Here is a 26584-nt window from a genome sequence, read left to right as displayed (position 1 = left end):
ATCAAGATGGGGAGTCCATTTCCCAACCACCTGAATCTAGGCTGGTCTTGTGACTTGCTTTAGCCAGTGGAATGCAGTAGAAGCGATGTTATGTGACTGCTGAGCCTGGATCTCAAGAAGTCTTGTGGCTTCCACTCATAGCCCCCTTGAGGATGAGAGACCAAATGGAGAGAAAAATCCAGGTAACAGACAACACAACTGCCAGAAAGGAGTGTGGCTGTCTCAGCCATCTTAAACCATCCAGTCCCAGGACTGTCCCCAGATTACTGCAGCTATGAGTAGTCCCCACAAAATCAGCAAAACTTTCCATCTGAGCCTAGACAAAATTACTGATTCACAGAAATATGAGCAAAAAGTGTTCCTTAAGACACTAAGTTCTGGGGTAGTTTGTTACACAGCTACAAATAACTTGTTATATATAGCTACAATGGTAGATTGGTTTCACTTCTCTAACGGCATAATTTCACAGCAATAGGAAATTTGGGGAGGGTAGATTGTGGGTATCGTCCTCAAATGGGGATTATTATAGCAGTCAATTAAGACTTCAGTCCATGCAGCAAGATATGGTTTCAGGATGTCCCTAAAACCTCTCCAGGCAGGGCTGCTCTTCCAATTCTTGTACTTGCTGATGACTGGAATCCTTTAACTGGGGATTAAGATTTTCATTACACAAATTAAAATGTTACTTTGAAACGTTACACTAAAATGCAGCCACTCTGGGAAAAAGTAATCTTATGACTTAACGTCTTCCCAAGATCTAAGTATCTGTCCTCAGATCTTTTCCTAAGAGCAGTTTGAGAGTGTGAGCATTGTCATCTGAAAGTTGGGCTGTGTTGTTTAAGACAAGCCAATGTTTGCCGAGATTTATGTCCAGGGTATAGCTCTGCCCTGTGTCATGGGAGATATCACAAGCAATGGAAAACATTGCCCTCTGAGATTGGCTCAGAAGATTTTTAACTATGTTCTGAAGTGATAAGATTTGCAAAAACATGGAGAGGAATCCAGCAATAAGATGCTTACCTCTATCTACAAGGCTTCTCAGGTTTTGGAAATTTCTTGCCCTGCTCTATGAATAATGGGTATCGCACCTCTTGTCCTGGTTAAAGGAAGCTCTGCCCCCACCATTGTCAGGGGTTAGCTACTCACTAACCCTAGGGTCCTCCCTCTTCCACCAGCCACATAGTAGTGGGGAATGGAAAGCTCAGACCAAAAGTGACCCTTGTTTATTGGTAATTTCTGAGGGAAATGCATATAAGGTAAATGTAAAATAAAAAAAACCCTCAGTTGTTGTTGCTTCGGTAATTTTTCAGTTATGAAACCAGGCCTAAGCAACTGTAATTATGATTATACCATATTTTACATTCATATATATGGTTATGGGCTTTCAAATTTGTTTTCATTGCCTGATTTTCTTGGCTAAAAAAACAAGAGAGCTAATTCTGTAGGGTTTTAAATCAAGTGATAGTTCTGATGTAAATACACAGCATCAGAATGCAGGATACAACTAATGGCTACATGTACCTTCCTCATGGCAGTATTAACCAAAAAACTGCAATAGCAGCTCATGAAATGACTCTTGTAACTCTCATTATTCATTTCTCTCTCCAAACAGCCATGACACTATACATTGCAGGGTTATTTCACGATTCATATGAACCTTTGGCCTAGCGACTTCTCCCTTGAGGCATACAATAATCACTGAGAAATGTGCACCCTGTCATGTCTTATTGCTTAATTATGGCTCTATTTTAGGCTCCTGGAGTCATTTGGCTTGGAAAGACCTCTCTTATGTGTAATCTTTGGATATGTCTCCATGTTGAATTATCCTTGAGCTCACACCGGTCTGTGCCATTTTCATCTTGTTCTGGGCTTGGGCAATAATCACTGTCCCTTGATACTCCAACACCTTGTATAACTGTAACGAGCTCTTACATTTATGCTTTTTCACATAAGATACTACCAACCCTTTGTCAGAAAATCATGTTCTTAAAGCCAATCTAATACTTGATAAGATTTTACACTGAAAAATCTCAGTGGGCCCCTATTTTAAATCATGCACAAACCTCCCCTCTTTCCAATTCCCTCTTGCTCTGGTGACTAAACTTTTCACTCAGTATCTGGACATAGTCTGACAAAGGTTTTTTTTGTTTGGTTTTCCTTTAAGTTGTGTTGCTTCCCTGTGCTAAAGGCAAACTGAAATATATGGCAGGTCCTAGACTCAGATTGTCTGTAGATCTGGAGAATATTTAAATTAGGAATGTTCTAAACATTTGGGACTTTTGCATGCACCCATGTTCACTGTTCCAACTGTGTGTCTCATTAATAAGACATGTTCAGTATTGGCCTTTGAGTATAAATCTTACTCTCAAACTATAAAGATCTTTAGGACAAAGGCACAAATCATATACCTCTGTGCATATAGGTAGCCAACATGCAGTTTGATCAATTGCACAAATAGCTGATATTGCAATTTCAAAGCAGCTGTTAGGGATTAGGGGCTTGGCAGAAGTGCCTGACATTAAGGTAAAAGCAGACTGGAGAATGGTATCCTGCTTCATCCTCCAGAGAGTAGTTCAAGTCAGGCCTGGGGTAGATCTATGTTGAGAAGGGGTATAATTATCCTGATTCAGAGTAGCCTCAGGACTTGTCTGGCAGACAGAGTTATATCTATCAGGGCCTTTTAAAATGCTGACCTGGCTTCTTAGAAATACAAACCCCAACACATCATTTATAAAGGTCACTGGGAATGGCCTGGGTCAGAATAACTTGAGTTCATTTTGTGCCAATGGCACAGAAAAGGAAGTCACTGAACACTTAGATAAGCTCCTTGAGATCCCTATGTTGCTTAATCTAAAGAAAGAATGAGTAAGGTTTACAGCTGAGTTTTTACTTTATAATTCAACTGCCAATCTAGCAATGAAATATGCTTAAGGAAACCCAATCAGAGGTTTTTATTACCTGACTTAGAAACCCGCTGTACCTTCAGTGAGTACAAAGATTTATCACCTGCAAATGCTGTAATTCATAATTAATACCTAATTACTAAAATTTGCTAAGATATGTATTTTAAGTTGAACAAGAACACCAAGTATTTAATAAATTGTAGTAATTTTCATTATTATCCTACAAGAGCATACTTTTATCTAACTTAGGTATTAATTCCTAATTGAGAAGCAGAAGCAAGAGTTTAACATTAGAGAGAGAAAGCTCTAAAAAATTCCCCAATAAATGGTAATTTTGAACCAATAATTTTGTCACAGAAACAACTATTATGAATTTGTGAACTCAAATATAAAAAGCCTTGCAAATGTATTTTATTTTTTAAAAACGTATATACCAGGGGGCGGGACATGGTGGCTCAGCAGGCAGAGTTCTCACCTGTCATGCCAGAGATCCAGGTTCGATTCCCAGTGCCTACCCATGCAAACAAACAAACAAACATATATACCAGGACTATCCTGGAGAAGCCAGTGCATATGGTTCTCATACCCGTGGGCTCCACTTTTCATTCATTTGTCTTGTTCCTCCCACACAATGGGATGCAGCTACCTTTGTATAAAATTAATACAATATAATTTGTCACCTATATCATCACCTGAGCACTCAGATACCACCCTGGGAAAACTAAACAAGATAAGGTTTTTCAAAATAATGCTTTCGGTAAACTTTTCATAGCCATATTTGAAAGCATTTCACAAAAGAAAATCTCAGCTGGTTAAAATGTAAAATATTCAAATGGAGGAATGCAGTGAACTTCATGGTCTGAGCTATGTAAGAGATTTATCAAGAGTATAGAACTGCAACTTTGCTAGCACTTTAAGTTTAAAATGTGCCACTTGACTCACCTCTGACCCTCAAATCCCTCATTTGTAAAATAAAATGATTAAATCAGATGACCTCTCAGTTCCCATCCAACTCATTTATTTCAGGGTTCTCATTTCCCCACACACTTTATAATAAGTGCTTGGATTTGAAGATTAGACTGTACTTACTTGTATTCACCAATGTATGGCACCTATTTCATTGATGAATTTTCCTTAACATGGTCTTGTACAAAAGTTGGTAACTGTATCAACCACACGAAGACCCAAGATGCACTATTGCCACATACCACTACAGAATACATACTAAACTGCCCATAATTTTTTTATGTAAATGAAAAACAATCCTATAAATGCATCTAACTTGTTTATTCCTTAGAAAAAATAAGAGTGCTTTAGACAATGAGGCTTTTGATTTTTATGTATATCATACATAAATAAAAATGAAACTTTTACATAAATGCTTCTGTTTAGAGAGATCAATAGTGAAGACTTTATAATTTCAACTCAAATTAAATGATATAAAAATAAGAGGTCACATTCTTCATCCTAGAAAATAATACCCTTGAACAACTAATTTAAAAATAGGATGTCCCTAACTTTTTCAGAAACTATTATGGATACAGTATTACAACTGTCCTTATCTTCTTTTATAACTTCTTTTTTTTTTAAGACTTAAAATGCAAACTTTTTGGAGTTTCTGATAAATAGATCACAATTTAATCTGGCATCCACAGATTTTGTGACAGAACTACATATTTATTTACACTTTCACAAATAGCACAATGTAGTGGTCAAATAACAGCAACAAGTAATTAATAAGCTATTAACGTGATAAGAAAACCAGTATTTTAAATAATTTAAGTGCTTTTTGATAGGATAATTTATGTCCAGCATATAAACATATATTTACAGATAACTTCAGAAAGAAAATAGACCAAAGAAAAGACAATATATTGTAAATTTACATAGAGAGTAAATTTTTACATTTGTATGTGTGTGTGTGTGTGTGTGTGTGTGTGTGTGTGTGTGTGTGTGTATGTATGTATCAACTAACCAAAACTCAGGCTGTAAACTAAATTAAAATAGGCAAATTTCAGACAAATGTAGCTTAAGTTATCTCTTTCTTTACAAAAACCACTGCTTTAAAGTTGTGTTTTGCATATTCAGTAAGCTCTAAATAGATAATTCAGCCTCCTATTTTTGTTAGTTGTTTCTGTCTCTTTTTCACATGGTATTTCTTGCTTCTTTTTACTAGTTACATATACTAGTACTCCCATTCTCAACACTTCTCTCAGAAGCAGTTATGATAAAGTATTGAGTGTTATATTTCCCTTTGCTTTTATTTACCTGGTCTAAAAATACCCTAATTTTGTAGCTTTCCTTCCATCCCTCTGTCACTTATTTTCACTCAGTATTAAGGATATATAAATGAAGGACTGGACCAAAATCAAGTTGAAATATGCCCCCAGATATAAAATTATCATTATTTGGGACTTTGGAATGCACAAACATGTTAAAATATTAAAACAATTATATATTCAAAAACTGACACTATTTTAAAGAGGTTTTTATCAGAGGTCAGGGCATAATTAATTGCAGAAAGTATAATTTACCATATACCATATTACTGAAAAGACCACTTTTCAGTAACGGCACTTCATGTGGCCAGAGCAACTGAAATGTCATTTACAGTTTTAACTTGATTTTTGCAGTCCGGATTAAGAAGGGGACTGATATTGGAATTTTCACACTGTCCATCTACCTTTATGATAAGAGCTTGTTCTTGATGCTTTTTGTTCTCTTTAGCAAAGTCTAATGTCACACTCTCCCCAGAAGGCTGAAATGGTCTCTCTGAATGAGACATTTGTTTTCCTGCTTCTGCTTCTTGTTCCTGCAGCAATTTTTCCACTTCCACTTCAAGCTCTAAAGTTTCCTCATCAGCTTGTACATCCAGTTGTTGCATCAATTCCTCCAACTTCTTGGCTTTCCGGAGCTCATTCTGCTGTATGATTGTACAAAGGTGTTCAGTGAGTTGCTCTTTAATGTCAGTCTTGCGCTGCAGATCTAGCTTTGCTGTAACATACTCTGCTTCAGCCCTGTCAAATCGCTTCCTGTAAGTATAAGTACAAAGACTAGTCTGTTAGTTCTCCATTGAAGAAGAAATTCAAAGGGGGGTATAGAAACTATAACTAAGCTCCAAAATCAGAAAAAATACATAAATGAATATAATGAAGATAGAGATATTAATACTTTACTAACATTTGTCTACAGCTGCTAAAACTTCCATAAAAAATGTCCTTATTTGGGTCCGCCTGATACAATATTCTTCTACACTCATTTCCTCTTTTTAATGCCTTGCTTGAGTGAAGGCAGAATAAAGAGGGTTAGCTCAGGGACATGTTAGCTCTGGAATGAGGAGCCCTGATTTATAGTTTTGCCAATTTATGTGGTATAAATATTACCACCATGGCCAACTGCAAGCTACCAAAGTGACATCACTGAATGTAGAATGGGGAATAGATCTACAAAATCTGTTTTTGCCAGCCAATGCAAGCCAGCTCTAGCACATGTCTTGTTATATTTATGAGAAACAAAACGAGAGAGAGAGAAATAAAAATCTGTACCTGCTGATTTAGATACATTAGAAAAATAAGTAACATTTTGGTAGAGGGACATACACAATGGTTGGGAGGTGAATATAAATGGAACAGAGCACACCAGAGCTGTGGGACACTCATTTCTAAATAGGATCTTTGAAGATTATACTTTGTTGGGGCCAAATGCAATCAGGATAGGTCTTAATCACATGACAGAAGTCCTTCTAAGGAGAGGAAATTCAGACACAGGCACAGAGGATCTTCAAAGATTATACTTAGTTGGGGCCAATGGAATCAGGGTGGGTCTTAATCATATGACAAAAGCCCTTCTAAGGAGAGGAAACCTAGACAGAGGCATAGATGAGAAATAGAGAAGTAGAAGTCAGTAGCAGCCAGAAAATGAGGCAGGTAACCATGAGATGGAGACAGAGATGCAAGCCAAGGAACTCCAAGGTTAAAGCAAGCCAGCACCAGAATGCCATGGGCTCTGGGAGAAAGCACCAAGTAGAGACTACCTTGATCTTGGATTTCTAGCCTCCAAAACTGGGAGTCAATAAATTCCTGTTGTTTAAGCCATCCCATTTTGTGGTAATTGTCATAGCAGCCCTGGTAAGATAAGACAGTCAGACTACCTATCTTGGAAAGAAGAAGAGTGAAAATAAAAATGGCTTTTGATTTTACAGAGCCCTGCCTTCACTATTTATGATATGTCTGCTTTAATTAAGGCCTTATTGGCAAACAACAGATGTCCAGTCAAACTAGCTTAGGTAAAAAGTGGGCTTTACTGTAGAACACAAGAGGTAATCTCACAGGCATACAATCAGATTCAAAGGCTATTCTCTTCAGTGATTAAAAGCCATATAGTTTTTTTTGTGTTTTCTCATCATACTTACAGCTCAATACAACTACTAGCTGTGGCTCTACACCAACTTCCCTCCACTCAACCTCTTAGTGTTCCAAATAAAAAATTCCAGAGGGAGGAACTGGTTGGCCTGGCTCCTCTTAGTTTAAATAAAGATCTTGGTACCATGCCACACCAAGGTCACTGTTTAGCCTATGGATTAAATGTCCTGAACTCAGTAGCCCATCTCTGTTCTAATCAGCAGTGCCTCAAGGTCAGTATCATGAGTACCAAACACAGTCAGATTCCTCTGGAAGGGGCTGAGAGAGAAGTGTGCAATGACCGACAACTCCAGCAGAATGATCCCAGACAATTATAACACAATCGTGTCTTATGTAATGACGATGATGATAATGCCTCATACAGTTTAATTTTAAGTAAGATGAAAGGTAAAGTGTCTGCTCTTTAACTGTAGGTAGTCAAGAAATGAAACTTTCCCTTTGGAGCACCAGAATCAGAAAGTATTGCTAGTGCAACAGTAAACATGAATCTAAAATTAAGATTATGCAAAATTTAGGGACCTGATTTTATACTTGAAAACTCTTATTTACATAAAATTCTTTTGTCATATTTCATTTTTTTGTCATGTAGCAAATATAAAAATGGGGGAAGTAGCTGCTTTTCAATAATCCCTTATGTTAAAAGAATTGTTCTAAAGGAACTCTGTTGGATACCAGGATCCCTTACTTCCATCCTTTTAAAAGTACAGTTTATAAATGTTCTTGAGTCAAGTATAAGAGCTTGCAACATTCTCTGTAGGTATATAAATGCCTTGCCCTTTGCCCCTTCCCCCACCCCAAACCTCCCCTGTTTGTAAGTCTGTATTACTCAGCCAAAGTAAGTATAGATTTGCCGATTGTGCTCATGAATACTGAATTGAAATTAAAAAAAATAAATAAATAAATAAAATAAAAATAAAAAACAGGTCCCTAGGCTTCCACTGATCTTTTGCTCTGGATAAATCACTGAAAAGTTTGCATTTTGTTTACGTATTTAAAGTCCTTCTGGCCAGAAATGTGCATATATATATATTCTTGTACAGGGTAATTTATGCTTAAAATATTTATTAGTTTCACAAACTGTACCATCAGCCTGGAGGTCAGATGGGTAATACAAAATGAGAGCATGCTGACTTACTTTGGGGCAGAATAATAGTATTATGTGTAACACACTAAGACAAATTGAACTGAAAATGTAATTATGGAATTACTTTGCTATTTTAAAGGGACACAGAATGATTTAATGAACATATTTAAAGGTTTCTAGAAAATGTCTCATGGTTTTGGCATCCATGAAAATTTTTTAAAAACTCTACTATTAACTCTCATGTTTAGAATTGAAAAATAAAACTGTATTATTAACCCATGAGGGTGCAACGACTAACATTAGTTTTCAATTCATTTTCTGAACAGTTCTATTTGTACAGATTATTTCATGACTTTTACCCTTTCTTAGCAGTTTGCCAAAGCACAAAGAGAAAATTAAAAAAAAAAAAAGAGTTTGAAATTAATTCAATTTTTCAATTATCATATGTGTCGCTGGACCCTTTTATAAATCTACACTACAATATGGGATTGTAGAAATATTACTTTTCCTGTATCTTGAAATATTTTGTCATTTCATCACCCTAGGAATTATTTCACCATTATTCATCAATTATTTCTATTTTTGATAGAAACTTGGAATAAGAAACCAGAGAATGAAGGAAAGACCTAAAAGAATGATGCATAAGTGAAACAAACAATCATCCTTAAGTTTCCTTACTATGTTGTCCCAAAGCATTGCATCATCTTTCAAGAAGGTACAAAAGACTGGAGATACCATCTCTGTAATATATTCTTAGCTTTCACTGAATAGAACTGAGAATTCATATTTTTAAATTTTCTGCCCATAAAGACAAAGTAAAGAAAATTGATAGAGGAAGATTTGTGCAGTTATTAGAAAAATTAGAAGATGAATGTAGTAACAGGCTAAAAAATGGCCCGCAAAAGACATATTCTTTTGACTATATCTTTTTTTATATATTACCTTGATATATTATTTTTTGAATATTACCTTGTGTAGTAAAAAGACATGATGAAATAAATTAAGGCTCTTGAGGACTGTTATTTATTCAGTACCATCTGGGTGGGTTCTATATGCAATCAAATACATCCTCATAAGAAAGAGGCAGAGGGAGTTTTGAGACAGAAAAGAGAAGAGAAGAAAGCAACGTAACCATGGATGCAGGGATTGGAGTGATGAGGCCACAAGCCAATGAACACCTGCAACAATCAGAGCTAGAAGAAGCAAGGAAGTGTGTCCTGCTAATACCCTGATTTAGGATTTTTGACAGTTGTAACTGTGAGAGAATTAATTTTGGTTGTTTTGAACCACTCAATTTGTGGTAATTTGTTAGGATAACCCCAGAAAATGGATGCAAATGAAGAAAACTAAGCTCTAGATTTTAAGTGGTGAAACAAAGCTCTAGATTTTAGGTGGTGAAACGGATCATATAAGTGAAATCTGAATGAAAAATTCCCAGGAGGGTTTTAACAGCAGACTGGAGCTGGCAGAAAAAAGATTCAATAAACTCAAAGACAAGAAAATTCATATGAATCAGGAGGAGGAACAGAAAAAAAAATTATAAAAAGGGAAAACAGCCTAAGAGATCTCTGGGACACCATCAAATACACCAATATGCATTATGGGAGTCCCAGAAGAAGGAAGAGAGAAAGGGGCAAAAGAAATATTCAAAGAAAAATGACAATAAACTTCCCAAACTTAGCAAAAGACATGATTATGCACATCTAAGAAGTCCAGAGACTATCAAATAGAATAAACTTGAAGAAAAATACGTCCTATGTGCCGGCCTGAATTTGTTATGTATCCCAGAAAAGCCAAGTTCTCTAATCCTCACTCAGTACTGCTGGGTAGGATCTTTTTTACTGTTTCCATGGAGATGTGACCCACTCAAGTGTGGGTGGTAACTTTCTGATTACATGGTTTATTTACATGGAGACGTGTCTCCACCTATTCAAGGTGGGGTTGCTTACTGGTGCCCTTTAAGAGGGAGCCATTTTGGAAAGAGTATTACAGCCACCAGAACCGACAGAGCCAACAGAATGGACAGAGCCCCAGGAATCCACCGAAGATTCCTGGAGAGAAAGCTAGCAGACTTCACCATGTGTCTTAACAGTTGAGAGACAAACCCTGAACATCAACGGCCTTTTTGAACAAAGGTATTTTTTCCTGGAATATTCACTTTGGACATTTCATAGCCTTGCCTTAATTTGGTAATTTTCACAGCCTTAGAACTGTAAACTTGCAACTTAATAAATTCCCCTTCTTAAAAGCCGTTCCATTTCAGATATATCACACTCTATCAGCCTACTAACTAAATCACCCTGTCACATACTGATCAAACTGTAGAATGTAAAAGACAAGGAAAGAATTCTGAAAGTTGCAAGAGAAAAGCAAATAAAGGCGTTTTAATTAGTGTAAGTGCCAATTTCTTATCAGAAACCATGGAGACAAAAAGACAGTGGGTTGAAATAATTAAAAAGCTGCAAAAAAAAAAAAAAGCCAACCAGCAATTTTATATCCAGTAAGACTTTATTTCAAAAATGAAAAAGAGATTGACATTCTCAGATAAACAAAAGCTGAGGGAGTTCACCACCACTAGACCTGCCCTGCAAGTAATGCTAAAGGTAACTCTTCAGACTGAAAGGAAAGGACACTAGACAGCAGTTTAAAGTAGCAGAAAGAAATAAAGACCTGCAATAAAAGTAACCATTTGGGTTGTATTTTTTTGCTATAGAACTCACTTCTTACTTCCTACAGATACTAAAATACAAATGTATAAAAACAAAGAATAAATCTCTTGGATACACAATGTACAAAGACATAATTGTAACAAGTATAAAAAAAAGGTGGAGGGATTTAAGAGTACATGAACAGTGTATATGGATGCTATTGAAATCAAGTTGGTATCAAATCAAATACATTAGGGATGTTAAATTTAACCCTATAGTAATGACAAAGAAAACATGAAAAATATATCCAGATAGAAATGAGAAGGGACTCAATATGGTACAATAAAAAAAAAACAACAAATAAATATGAAAGTAGGAATTAACAGAATTGAGGATAAAAAGGTATTAGACTTACAAAGACTAAATAGCAGCAAGGTAAAAAAGAGAGTCCCACATTATCAGTAGTGACTTAATATATAAATGGATTTACCTTGCCAATCAAAAGGCTGAGATTGGTAGAATAGTTAAAAAAAGACCCAACTTTATGCTGTATATGAGAATGATTTTAAATTTAAAGACAAAGCAGGATGAAAGTGAAAGGATGGAAGAAATACAGCATGCAAATACGAGGGACAATGAAGTTGATTATACACTGATGAATGGGTCAACTCAACAAGAAGACATAATTATAAATAAATATGAACCAAATGACAGTGCCCCCCAAAATATGAAACAAATACTGACAGATTTGAAGGAAAAAATAGATAGTTCTACATTAATACTAGAAGGTTTCCATATACCAGTCAATAGTGAATAGAGCAGCTGGACATAAAATCAGGGAGGATAAAGAAGACGTTTCAAACAATACTCTAAACCAACTGGATCTATCAGACAAATATAGAATACACATTCTTCTCAAGTGCACACAGATCATTCTCCAGGACAGACCTTATAGTAGGTCACAAAAGAAGTCGCAATAAATTTTAAAATACTGAAGCCATACAATACTTATTCTCTGACCACAATGTAATGAAGTTAAAAATAAATAACAGAGGGATAAATGGAAAATTCACAAATACATGCAAACTAAGCATTATATTCTTAAACAACCAATGGGTTAAATAGATAATCACAAGGGAAATTAGGAAATACCTTGAGGTGAATGAAAATGAAAATACAACAACCAAAACTTACTAATGCAGCAAAAGTAGTGCTGAGGGGGATATTTATAGCTCTAAATGCTTACATTAAAAAAAGAAGAAAGATCTCAAATCAGAGACTGAACCTCAAAATTTCAAAACTAAAAAATTCAAAAAAAGAACAAACTAAACCCAAAATGTACAAAATGAAGAAAACAACAAAGACTAGAGCAGAAATAAATGACACAGAAAATAAAGAAAAATAGAGAAAATCAACAAAACTAAAAGTAGGTTCTTTGAAAAAATAAACAAGCTGACAAACCTTTAACTAGACTGACAAAGAAAAAGAGGGCACAAACAACTAAAATCAGAAATGATAAGGGAAACATTACTATCTACCTCTCTGAAATAAAAAGGACTATAAGAGGATACTCTGAACTGTGTGCCAACAAATTAGATAACCTAAATGAAATGGAAAAAATTCCTAGAGGCAAAAACTACCTACACTGACAGAAAAAGAAGTAGAAGATCTCAGCAAACCAACAGCTAGCAAAGAAGGTGATTATATACTGATAAATGGGTCAAAACCTTGCAACAAAGAAAAGCCCAGGACCAGATGGCTTCACAGGAGAATTTTAACAAACATTCCAAGAAGAATTAAGAATTAACTTTATTAACTTCAACCCTGCTCAAACTCTTCCCAAATACTGACAAGGAGGTAACATTTCCTAATTCATTCTATGAGGCCAACAGCACCCTCACACCAAAGCCAGATAAAGACATACAAGAAAAGAAATTACAGACCAATATCTCTAATGAACATAGATGCAAAAATCCTCAAACAAAATAGCAAACCATTCAACAGCACATCAAAAGAATTATGTATCATGATCAAGAGTGGTTTAACGTAAGAAGATCAATTAATATAATCACTTCATTAACAGAATGAAAGGAAAAACAGCCATATGATCATGTCAATTGATGCAGAAAAAACATCTGACAAAATCTAGCACCCTTTCTTGATATAAACACTTAGAAAACTAGGAATAGAAGGAAACTTCCTCAACACAATAAAGGGCATATATGAAAAACCCCACAATTAACACCATACTTCATGGTGAAACACTGAAAGCTGTCCCTCTAAGAACAAGAATAAGACAGGGATGCCCACTATCACCACTGTTATCCAACAATGTACTGGAATTTCTAGCCAGAGCAATTAGAATAAGAAATAAAAGGCATCCAAATTGCAAAGGAAGAAATACATTTTTTTCCTGTTTGTAGAGGATATGATCCTATATACAGAAAATCCTGAAAAATCTTCAACAAAGCTCCTAGAGCCAATAAAAGTGTGTATCGGAGTGGGGTGGATGGGTGGTTCAAGAGCAATACCCAAAAATCAGTTGTGTTTCTATACACTAGTAATGAACATCATAAGAAAAAATTCCATTTACAACAGAAAAAAAAGTGCATTTTTACAATTCAAAGGAAAAACATACCCAGGAATGAACTTAACCAGGGTTGTAAAAGACTTGTACACAGAAAACTACAAAACATTGCTAAAAGAAATCAAAGATGGCCTAAATTAATGGAAGGACATTCTGTGTTCATGAACTGAAACACTAAATATTGTGAAGATATCAATTCTACCCAAAGCAATTTACAGAGTCAATGGAATCCCAATCAAAATTCCAGTAATCTTTTATTATGCAGAAATGGAAAAGCCAATCATCAAATTTATATGGACAGTAAGGGGCCATGAATACTTGAAGCCATCTTGGAAAAACAAACAAACAAACAACGAAGTTGGAAGACTCACACCTCCCAAACTTAAAATATACTACAAAACCACAGTGATCACAATAGCATGGTGCTGACACAAAATCAGAAATATAGATCAATGGAATCAAATTGAGAGCTCAGAAATCAACCTTCACATTTATGAACAACTGATTATGGACAAGGGGAGAAAGACCCCTCAATGGGAAAAGAATAGTCACTTTAACAAATGATGCTGGGAGGATGATTCAATATCCATATTCAAAAGAAGAAGGAAGACCCTTATCTCATACCATAAACAAAAATAACTAAATATGGATCAAAGACTTTAATGTAAGAGCCAGAACTATAAAACTGTTAGAAGAAAACATGGGGAAGCATCTTCACAACCTTGTGATAGGCAATGGTTTCTCAAACTTTACCCCTAAATTACAAGCATCTATTACAAAAATAGATAAATGGGACCTCATCAAAATTAAAAAAAACTTTTGTGCCTCAAAGGACTTTATCAAGAAAGTAAAATAACCACCTACAGAACTGGAGAAAATTATTGGTAATCACATATCCAATAAGGGATTAGCATTGACAACAAAATACAACCCAATTAAGAAAATGGGCAAAAGAACTGAAGAGAGTGCTTGCCTGCTATGCCGGAGGACCTTGGTTCGATTCCCGGCCCCAGCCCATGTAACAAAAACGAAGAAACAAAATACAATAAAAACAAGAAAATGTTTAAAAATGTTTCCCTTTAAAAAAAAAAAAAAAAAAAAGAACTGAAGAGACATCTCTCCAAATGGCCATTTAAAAGTACATGAGAAGGAAGATGGCGGCTTAGTAAGACGCGCGGATCTTAGTTTCTTCTCCAGGACACCTACTAGGGGAGTAGAAACGATACAGAAAGCGCCCAAAGCCACAACAGAGATAAAAAAGACAGCGTACCCCATCCTGGAACGGCTGGCTGGCTGAGAGAAGCAGCTCGGGTGAGATCGCCGAGGCGCGCGGGCCTTACCGGGTGGGGTGGCAAGCGGCCGGAGTTACTCCCTTCCCCCTTCCCGGGCCGGCTGGGAGAATTGGAGAGGCGGTCCCCTGAAACAAAGACGGCTGGCGCCCACACCACGCGCAGCCCCCGGACCAACTGAGAGAATTGGATCGGAAACCCCCAGGCCGCGGAGAACGGTGACGGGTGGGGGAGGCCCCTTCCAAACCCGTGACTCCCGGGGAACGTGCACTCTCTCGGGCGGGCCGCTGCCGCTGGCGCCCTCCCGCCACGCTTGTTGCCCAGGGCCGACTAGGAAATTCGGACGGGCTCTTTCCCTGGCTGCGGCGACCAGCAACCCTCCCTGCGTTCGGACCGAGGGCCGGCTCAAGCCGCTTCGGCTAGCGAACCCCCAGGACGGCGAGAGTTTTCCAAAGTTTAAGGTCCCACAGCACCTTTTACTGGTGGGACCCGCAGACAAACGTGTGCCACGAGCGCCACCTACTGGGCAGGATAAGAAAAACAGAACCCAGAGATTTCACAGAAAAATATTACAACCTTGCTGGGTCCAACACCAAGAGAAATCTGAATAAATGCCCAGACGCCAGCAGCAGAAGATAACTGTCCACGCTCAAAAGATTGAGAATATGGCCCAGTCAAAGGAACAAACCAATAGCTCAAATGAGACACAAGAGCTGAGACAACTAATCCTGAATATACGAACAGAAATGGAAAACCTCTTCAAAAATGAAATCGATAAATTGAGGGAGGACATGAAGAGGACATGGGCTGAACATAAAGAAGAAATAGAAAAACTGAAAAAACAAATCGCAGAACTTATGGAAGTGAAGGATAAAGTAGCAAACATAGAAAAAATAATGGATAGCTACAATGATAGATTTAAAGAGACAGAAGATAGAATTAGTGATTTGGAGGATGGAACATCTGAATTCCAAAAAGAAACAGAAACTATCGGGAAAAGAATGGAAAATTTTGAACAGGGTATCAGGGAACTCAAGGACAATATGAACCGCACAAATATACGTGTTGTGGGTGTCCCAGAAGGAGAAGAGAAGGGAAAAGGAGGAGAAAAACTAATGGAAGAAATTTTCACTGAAAATTTCCCAACTCTTATGAAAGACCTAAAATTACAGATCCAAGAAGTGCAGCGCACCCCAAAGAGATTAGACCCAAATAGGCGTTCTCCAAGACACTTACTAGTTAGAATGTCAGAGGTCAAAGAGAAAGAGAAGATCTTGAAAGCAGCAAGAGAAAAACAATCCATTACATACAAGGGAAACCCAATAAGACTTTGTGTAGATTTCTCAGCAGAAACCATGGAAGCTAGAAGACAGTGGGATGATATTTTTAAAATACTAAAAGAGAAAAACTGCCAACCAAGACTCCTATATCCAGCAAAATTATCCTTCAAAAATGAGGGAGAAATTAAAACATTCTCAGACAAAAAGTCACTGAAAGAATTTGTGACCAAGAGACCAGCTCTGCAAGAAATACTAAAGGGAGCACTAGAGTCAGATACAAAAAGACAGAAGAGAGAGATATGGAAAAGAGTGTAGAAAGAAGGAAAATCAGATATGATATATATAATACAAAAGGCAAAATGTTAGAGGAAAATATTATCCAAACAGTAATAACACTAAATGTCAATGGACTGAATTCCCCAATCAAAAGACATAGATTGGCAGAATGGATTAAAAAACAGGATCCTTCGATATGCTGTCTACAGGAAACACATCTTAGACCCAAAGATAAACATAGGTTGAAAGTGAAAGGTTGGGAAAAGATATTTCATGCAAATAACAACCAGAAAAGAGCAGGAGTGGCTATACTAATATCCAACAAATTAGACTTCAAATGTAAAACAGTTAAAAGAGACAAAGAAGGACACTATATACTAATAAAAGGAACAATTAAACAAGAAGACATAACAATCATAAATATTTACGCACCGAATCAGAATGCCCCAAAATACGTGAGGAATATACTGCAAACACTGAAAAGGGAAATAGACTCATATACCATAATAGTTGGAGACTTCAACTCACCACTCTCATCAAGGGACAGAACATCTAGACAGAGGATCAACAAAGAAATAGAGAATCTGAATATTACTATAAATGAACTAGACTTAATAGACATTTATAGGACATTACATCCCACAACAGCAGGATACACCTTTTTCTCAAGTGCTCATGGATCATTCTCAAAGATAGACCATATGCTGGGTCACAAAGCAAGTCTTAACAAATTTAAAAAGATTGAAATCTTACACAACACTTTCTCGGACCATAAAGGAATGATGTTGGAAATCAATAATAGGCAGAGTGCCAGAAAATTCACAAATACGTGGAGGCTCAACAACACACTCCTAAACAACGACTGGGTCAAAGAAGAAATTGCAAGAGAAATTAACAAATACCTCGAGGCGAATGAAAATGAAAACACAACATATCAAAACTTATGGGACGCAGCAAAGGCAGTGCTAAGAGGGAAATTTATTGCTCTAAATGCCTATATCAGAAAAGAAGAAAAGGCAAAAATTCAGGAATTAACTATCCATTTGGAAGAACTGGAGAAAGAACAGCAAGCTAACCCCAAAGCAAGCAAAAGGAAAGAAATAACAAAGATTAGAGCAGAAATAAATGAAATTGAAAACATGAAAACAATAGAGAAAATCAATAAGGCCAGAAGTTGGTTCTATGAGAAAATCAATAAGATTGATGGGCCCTTAGCAAGATTGACAAAAAGAAGAAGAGAGAGGATGCAAATAAATAAGATCAGAAATGGAAGAGGAGACATAACTACTGACCTCACAGAAATAAAGGAGGTAATAACAGGATACTATGAACAACTTTACGCTAATAAATACAACAATTTAGAGGAAATGGACGGGTTCCTGGAAAGACATGAACAACCAACTTTGACTCAAGAAGACATAGATGACCTCAACAAACCAATCACAAGTAAAGAAATTGAATTAGTCATTCAAAAGCTTCCTAAAAAGAAAAGTCCAGGACCAGATGGCTTCACATGTGAATTCTACCAAACGTTCCAGAAAGAATTAGTACCAATTCTCTTCAAACTCTTCAAAAAAATCGAAGTGGAGGGAAAACTACCTAATTCATTCTATGAAGCCAACATCACCCTCATACCAAAACCAGGCAAAGATATTACAAAAAAAGAAAACTACAGACCAATCTCTCTAATGAATACAGATGCAAAAATCCTCAATAAAATTCTAGCAAATCGTATCCAACAACACATTAAAAGAATTATACATCATGACCAAGTAGGATTCATCCCAGGTATGCAAGGATGGTTCAACATAAGAAAATCAATTAATGTAATACACCATATCAACAAATCAAAGCAGAAAAATCACATGATCATCTCAATTGATGCAGAGAAGGCATTCGACAAGATTCAACATCCTTTCCTGTTGAAAACACTTCAAAAGATAGGAATACAAGGGAACTTCCTTAAAATGATAGAGGGAATATATGAAAAACCCACAGCTAATATCATCCTCAATGGGGAAAAACTGAAAACTTTCCCCCTAAGATCAGGAACAAGACAAGGATGTCCACTATCACCACTATTATTCAACATTGTGTTGGAGGTTCTAGCCAGAGCAATTAGACAAGAAAAAGAAATACAAGGCATCAAAATTGGAAAGGAAGAAGTAAAACTATCACTGTTTGCAGACGATATGATACTATACATCGAAAACCCGGAAAAATCCACAACAAAACTACTAGAGCTAATAAATGAGTACAGCAAAGTAGCAGGTTACAAGATCAACATTCAAAAATCTGTAGCATTTCTATACACTAGTAAGGAACAAGCTGAGGGGGAAATCAAGAAACGAATCCCATTCACAATTGCAACTAAAAGAATAAAATACCTAGGAATAAATTTAACTAAAGAGACAAAAAACCTATATAAAGAAAACTACAAAAAACTGCTAAAAGAAATCACAGAAGACCTAAATAGATGGAAGGGCATACCGTGTTCATGGATTGGAAGACTAAATATAGTTAAGATGTCAATCCTACCTAAATTGATTTACAGATTCAATGCAATACCAATCAAAATCCCAACAACTTATTTTTCAGAAATAGAAAAACCAATAAGCAAATTTATCTGGAAGGGCAGGGTGCCCCAAATTGCTAAAAACATCTTGAGGAAAAAAAACGAAGCTGGAGGTCTCGCGCTGCCTGACTTTAAGGCATATTATGAAGCCACAGTGGTCAAAACAGCATGGTATTGGCATAAAGATAGATATATCGATCAATGGAATCGAATAGAGTGCTCAGATATAGACCCTCTCATCTATGGACATTTGATCTTTGATAAGGCAGTCAAGCCAACTCACCTGGGACAGAGCAGTCTCTTCAATAAATGGTGCCTAGAGAACTGGATATCCATATGCAAAAGAATGAAAGAAGACCCATCTCTCACACCCTATACAAAAGTTAACTCAAAATGGATCAAAGATCTAAACATTAGGTCTAAGACCATAAAACAGTTAGAGGAAAATGTTGGGAGATATCTTATGGATCTTACAACTGGAGGCGGTTTTATGGACCTTAAACCTAAAGCAAGAGCACTGAAGAAGGAAATAAATAAATGGGAACTCCTCAAAATTAAACACTTTTGTGCATCAAAGAACTTCATCAAGAAAGTAGAAAGACAGCCTTCACAATGGGAGACAATATTTGGAAATGATATATCAGATAAGGGTCTAGTATCCAGAATTTATAAAGAGATTGTTCATCTCAACAACAAAAAGACAGCCAACCCAATTACAAAATGGGAAAAAGACTTGAACAGACACCTCTCAGAAGAGGAAATACGGATGGCCAGGAGGCACATGAAGAGATGCTCAATGTCCCTGGCCATTAGAGAAATGCAAATCAAAACCACAATGAGATATCATCTCACACCCACCAGAATGGCCATTATCAACAAAACAGAAAATGACAAGTGCTGGAGAGGATGCGGAGAAAGAGGCACACTTATCCACTGTTGGTGGGAATGTCAAAGGGTGCAACCACTGTGGAAGGCAGTTTGGCGATTCCTCAAAAAGCTGAATATAGAATTGCCATACGACCCAGCAATACCATTGCTAGGTATCTACTCAAAGGACTTAAGGGCAAAGACACAAACGGACATTTGCACACCAATGTTTATAGCAGCATTACTTACAATTGCAAAGAGATGGAAACAGCCAAAATCTCCATCAACAGAAGAGTGGCTAAACAAACTGTGGTATATACATACGATGGAATATTATGCAGCTTTAAGACAAGATAAACTTATGAACCATGTAATAACATGGATGGACCTAGAGAATATTATGCTGAGTGAATCCAGCCAAAAACTAAAGGACAAATACTGTATGGTCCCACTGATGTGAACGGACATTCGAGAATAAACTTGAAATATGTCATTGGTAACAGAGTTCAGCAGGAGTTAGAAACAGGGTAAGACAATGGGTAATTGAAGCTGAAGGGATACAGACTGTGCAACAGGACTAGATACAAAAACTCAAAAATGGACAGCACAATAATACCTAATTGTAAAGTAATCATGTTAAAACACTGAATGAAGCTGCATCTGAGCTATAGGTTTTTGTTTTGTTTTGTGTTGTTTTGTTTTGATTTTACTATTATTACTTTTATTTTTTTCTCTATATTAACATTCTATATCTTTTTCGGTTATGTTGCTAGTTCTTCTAAACCAATGCAAATGTACTAAGAAATGATGATCATGCATCTATGTGATGATGTTAAGAATTAATGATTGCATGTGTAGAATGGTATGATCTCTAAATGTTGGGTTAATTTCTTTTTTTCCGTTAATTAAAAAAAAAAAAAAGAGAAGGGATAATTGGAGATGAAGGGATACAGACTGTACAACGGGACTGGATATAAAAACTCAGAAATGGACAGCACAATACTACCCAATTGTAATGCAATTATGTTAAAACACTGAATGAAGCTGCATGTGAGGTATAGGTTTTTTGTTTTTGTTTTTTTTGTTTTTTTTTTTCTTTCTATTATTGTTTTAATTCTTATTCTGTTGTCTTTTTATTTCTTTTTCTAAATCGATGCAAATGTACTAAGAAATGATGAATATGCAACTATGTGATGTTATTAAGAATTACTGATTGTACATGTAGATTGAAATGATTTCTAATTGTTTTGTTAATTCTTTTTTTAATTAATAAAAAAAAAAAAAAAAGAAAAAAAAAAAAAAAAAGTACATGAGAAGATGCTCAATATCATTAGCCGTTAGGAAAATGCAAATCAAAACCACAATGAGATACCATTTCATACCCTTCAGAATGGCTACTGTTAAAAAATAGAAAATTACAAATGCTGGAGAGGATGCAGAACAGGAACACTCATTCATTGGTAGTGGGAACGTAAAATGGTTCAGTCACTGTGGAAGACAGTTTGACTAACCTCCAGAAAGCTAAGTACAGAATTTACAGAATTACCATATGACCTGGCAATCCCACTTGTAAATATATATACCAAAAAAAATTGAAAGCAGGGACCACAACAGGTATTTGCACACCAATGTTCATAGCAGCATTATTCATAACTTCTAAAAAATGGAAGAAACCCAAGTGTCCATCAACCAATGAATGGATAAACAAACTGTGGTATATATATATATAATGGAATATTATGCAGTTGTAAAAAGGAATGAAGTTCTGAAACATGTGACAACATGGGTGAACCCTGAAGAGTCATGTTGAGTCACATAAGTCATGCAAAAAACGACAAGTATTGTCTATTAAAGAATCAGAATAAGGAAACTCATAGAATCAGAATCTAGAATATTGGTTTATAGGGATGGGATGGAGTTTGGGAATAGGGATTAGTCTTAAAATACAGTTTCTATTTGGGATGATGGAAAAGTTTTGGTAATGGATGGTAATGATGGTGGCACAACACTGAATGTAATTAAGAGCACTGAGTTAACATATTTGAATGTGGTTAATGGGTAATTTTTTATTTTTTGTTTTTTTTAAGATGTGCAGGCACTGGAAATTGAACCTGGGTCCCTGGTATGGCAGGTGAGAGCTCTGCCAGTGAGTTACTGTGGCCTGCCCGGTTAATGGGTAATTTTAGGTTGTATATAAGCTAGAATACATTTTTTTCCTTTAAATCCATGGTATTAAATAACACTGAACTGTAGGTTAAACCATGGACTAAAATTAATAGCACAATTATAAAAATGTGCTTTCATCATTTATAGCAAATGTATCACATCAATGCAAGATGTTAGTTAATAGGTTGATATATGAAAACCCTGTGTTTTATGTATCATTGTTCCGTAAACCCACAACTTCTCTAATTAAACAAACAATAACTATGTTCTATATGCAGCCACTCTCAATCTTAGAATCTGGTTTGCATAGCATATGGCAGCAGTGGGATGGTAGCTGTGAACAGCAGCAGCTGCTGGCTGGATTACTCAAAATGTTGGTCTCAGAAATGTCCACTCTGACAAAGCTCTACAGGACCCAATGTAAAAGTGAATTCTGGCCTATTTAACAACCAAAACCTTTGGGGACATAGCTCATATCTATAGAGCTAAGATAATTTTTTTAATTTAAAAGAATCAAGGAATCTCCCAAATAAACTTACTGTCCTGGAATTACCTTTCTCTAGATATCTGGACCATGATAGTATTTCACCAATTCATAATTTCTCAATAACCAAAGACGCAGTATAGGAAACGTGGTCTCAATTTAGGCATAAACAAGAAGACACAAACCTGGTTCTTAGTCACAATACTTTTGGGCCTCTCTTTGATGTAATCAAAGAGCTTAGGCTCTTAAAAACAGCCTCACATGAGAAAGGGGGAAAATTCAACTTCCCCATGGGGAGAATTCCTGATATTCCCACAAGCTGTGGGGACAACCAAAGCCATAGGCCGAGCACTCAATCTTGGGGTTTGTTCATATGAAACTTATACCCACAAAGGACAGGCTAAGCCTACTTAAAATTAGACCTAAGAATCACCCCCAGAGAATCTCTTTTGTTGCTCAGATGTGGCCTTTCCCTCTAAGCCAACATGACAAGCAAACTCACTGCCCTCCCCTTCTCTATGTGGGACATGATTACCAGGGGTGTAAACCTTCCTGGCAGTGTGGGACAGGAATCCTAGAATGAGCCGGGACTCAGCATCAAGGGACTGGGAAAACCTTCTCAAGCAGAAGGGGGAACAGAAAAATGAGACAAAGTGCCAATGGATGAGTGATTTCAAACAGAGTCAAGAGGCTATCCCAGAGGTTATTCTTATGCATTATATAGATATCACCTTTTTAGTTAAGGTATATTGAAGAGGCTGGAGGGAAGTGCCTGAAAATGTAGAAATGTGTTCCAGTAGCCATGTTTCTTGAAGATGATTGTATGATATAGCTTTCACAATGTGACTGTGATTGTGAAAACCTTGTGTCTGATGAGTCTTTTATCTACAGTATGGAGAGATGAGTAAAACATGAATCAAAATAAATAAATAGGGGGAACAAATGTTAAAATAAATTTAGTAGATTGAAATGTTAGTGATCAGTAAAAGGGAGTGGTACAGGATATAGAAAAAAGTAGGGAAAACAAAGGCTAAAATATATTGGGTAGATGGAAATACTAGCAGTCAATGGGGGGGGTATGGGGTATGGTATGTATGAGCTTTTTTCTTTTTATTTCTTTTTCTGAATTGATACAAATGTTCTAAGAAATGATCACAGCGATGACTACACAAGTATGTGATGATATTGTGAGTTAGTGATTATATATCAAGAACGGAATGATCATATGGTAAGAATGTTCGTGTTTGCATGTTGTTATGTTTTAAAAAAATTAAAAAACAAAACAAAACAACAGCCTCACAAAATATTCGTTCACAAATATCTGTACCAGTACCATGAGAAACTGCCATCTTAAACTTATCTTGACGTCTCCTTTAATTAATAATCCCATCTTCTCTGTGGTTCACTAAAAGCTAAAACTGACATTTTATATACATAATGTTCAAATATCTAATGTTCAAGGGGCAAAGGCATCCTCCTTCTCTTTCACCAAAACAGATTTAAAATATAATCAGACTGTTTTTTTATTGAGGTATCCAGCACCTTACCTTACAATCTGAATAATTTATATAAAGGGCTATAAAGGCATAAAAATATTCCTCTGGCCAACTTTCATTACAGAGGATAAAATGTGCTAACAATTGAGGCTTATTTAATCTTAAAATCTTCATTACTTCTTTAGTGGCCTTATTACAGAAATCTGAAACCTTCAGTTATCAGCTATTGATGGCATTAACTTAGGAAGTTAATTAATAAAGGCAACCCATTAAGTCTAATAGCAAACGGTAAAACAATTACAAAAATCACAAGGACAACCACAAACATCTTTTGTAAACACTGAACAGTGAACTGAAAACCACAACCAAGTATTTCCGCTTTATTAAACTGTTACATAAACATTCTGATGCTGTGGTTTACCCTGGACTAATGAGGCATTCTGACTGATTTCTAGTGTTACAGAGAAAGATGCAAAACCAAGTCATTAACACAACGTTCCCTTGTGAAAAAAATCAAACCAGGATGATTAAAGAAATTTTGAAAGGACTGAAAATCCTGAAATCAGACTTAATTTTTTGGCTTTTTATCTGTTGCAAAGTCCATGTAATTCTTTACATGTGTTAAATTCATTAAAAAAAAAATTCCGTGATGATTTTTTTACTCTTAAAAATGTCAATGGTTGAAACTAAGGAATAAATGATATCAAAACAATTTGTACTAGTATAGTCAGAAAGAAAGAAAAAAGTAAGAAAAAGTTTCAAGTTTATAAGACAGAGTTGTACATATTTTTTAAAATACTCATTTTTTTAAAAAATAAACTAAATCATACTTTGTTGAAAATTGAAATGAGAATTAGGCTTCAATTCCTTAAGGACAATCTCAAACAATTAAAATTTCTAAATGGAAAGACTTCATTTAGGATAATGGAATTTTGTATAATTAGAATAAAAGATTTTTAATCAAGGCTCTGAGACTTAATAGCTATGTGTTTTAGTGGCAAGTAATTGAGACAGTGTGAGAATGCTATGTGACATTTACTTTGCCAGATTCTGAAAGATTAATAAAGCAGAGTCCCAAACTTTAAATAGCAGGAAAGACTGAACTGTAAATAAATAATGTAAGAAATGCTTAACAAGGTACTTTGGTAAGAAAGTTAAGTAAGTCTTCAAAGAAGAGGAAATACTTGAATTAGCACACAAAAAAGGAACAAACACAGCACCTAATGGGTTGTTGTGAGGTTTAAATGATAATATACATAAAATCTCATGGGCCCAGCTAGCAATGGACGTTAATTAAACTGGACTCCTTGTTTAGAGTTCAATTTCCCCAACTCACCGGGCATATGAATAGTCTAGACTGGCCTGATCGATCCGGTTCCGGAGGATTCCAATGTCAGCTGATACCATATCATCTAAAGCCTGTAACTCCTTCTGGATTCTCTTTAGTTTCACGGTTTCTGCCTGAGTTCTTTTAGATCTAGAAAATCAAGAACATGAGTGGGGGTGGTGGTGGTATTTTAAAACCATGTATGTGTATATACAAGGGAAAAAAGTAAACTTTTTTACTAGAAAACTAGAAAAAAATCAGAAAAAATGATGGCAATACTTTGGTATATCTCTCAGACACTACATTTGAGAGTTCTCCCCTTATTTTACCAAATTTTTTATTACCATATATAATTTCGTACACGAGATAAAATAAGGTTTACAAGCAAAATGCAATATATAGTCACTGGTGAGTCTGTATTCATTCTGTAAGGATGAGAATAAGCACTAAACAAATACATTTGCACTCCTTTTACATTAGACTATCCAATAAGGCTTTCCAATTTCTAGTCTTAAATTCTTCCTAAGCCCATATTCACGTGTGTATAATCAACAGACATCAAGAATGGATGTCATCATTCACACATACTGTTTTTTACATCTGGAAACATCTGTATGGTTTTCATTTCCTCAGGATCCATTTCAACAAAACTTTTATTGCTTTGCTTTGCCTACAGACAAAACTACATATCCTCAAAACATTCTTTGGTGGCTCCATAAAAAGTCTTTTCTTTACTTTTTAAAACCACATCCAACCTCATCATTTCTCAGATCCCTCACCACCTTCCGAGTACAATATACACTTAAGAATGAAGAGAACAAACAAATACTAAACCAAAGCTTTAATCATGATTTCACTTGTTTCAAAATTTCATACACATTCTCCAGGGCGAGGAAACCCCCCACATAAAACCATTACATTGCAACTTAGTTTAAGAACAAATTCTGTCCCTTTACAGTAAAAAATCACTGACTGACACACTCTAATGTTATTTCCTTCTTTCTCCTGATTTCTACTCCATTATGTATCTGCCCTTGCTTTCTGCCTAAATAAGTTCACTTTCCAGAATGACTCTTTTACTACAAGTAGCCCACTGTCCATTTTTCATCATTAATCTAATCATGATGTATTTCCCTACGTTTCTTCTTGTATTAGTGCTTTCAGTTTTAAGACAAATGCAC

General features: G+C 36.0%; 1 protein-coding gene and 1 long non-coding RNA gene across 12 annotated transcripts in view; one reads left to right on the top strand and one right to left on the bottom strand.

Moving 5' to 3' along the window:
- Positions 1-26584, bottom strand: part of GORAB (golgin, RAB6 interacting) — a 51010-nt gene that overhangs the window by 13220 nt on the left and 11206 nt on the right. The window contains exons 3-4 of one of the 4 annotated variants that reach the window (XM_077156942.1): positions 25413-25553; positions 3307-5935 (exon numbers count right to left, since the gene is read on the bottom strand). In XM_077156942.1, the coding sequence (XP_077013057.1) occupies positions 5482-5935; positions 25413-25553 (595 nt within the window). In that variant the 3' untranslated portion in view covers positions 3307-5481. Of the gene's footprint in view, positions 1-3306; positions 5936-25412; positions 25554-26584 lie in introns of those variants that run through there. The other 3 variants (XM_077156939.1, XM_077156940.1, XM_077156941.1) reach the window with 3 other exon arrangements.
- The window catches only part of LOC143680605 (uncharacterized), a 52677-nt gene that overhangs the window by 21697 nt on the left and 4396 nt on the right, over positions 1-26584 (top strand). For 2 of the 8 annotated variants that reach the window (XR_013174072.1, XR_013174075.1), the window contains one exon: positions 22018-22061. The exons of 5 other annotated variants lie outside the window; for them this stretch is intronic. This is a non-coding gene — a long non-coding RNA (uncharacterized LOC143680605). Of the gene's footprint in view, positions 1-8997; positions 9530-22017; positions 22062-26584 lie in introns of those variants that run through there. One more of the 8 variants, XR_013174076.1, reaches the window with a different exon arrangement.

This window comes from Tamandua tetradactyla, chromosome 4 (assembly GCF_023851605.1).
Source record: "Tamandua tetradactyla isolate mTamTet1 chromosome 4, mTamTet1.pri, whole genome shotgun sequence".
Classification (NCBI taxonomy): Eukaryota; Metazoa; Chordata; class Mammalia; order Pilosa; family Myrmecophagidae; genus Tamandua; species Tamandua tetradactyla.
Note: the sequence above shows the minus strand (reverse complement) of the source record. Positions and strands in the feature narration are given on the sequence as shown.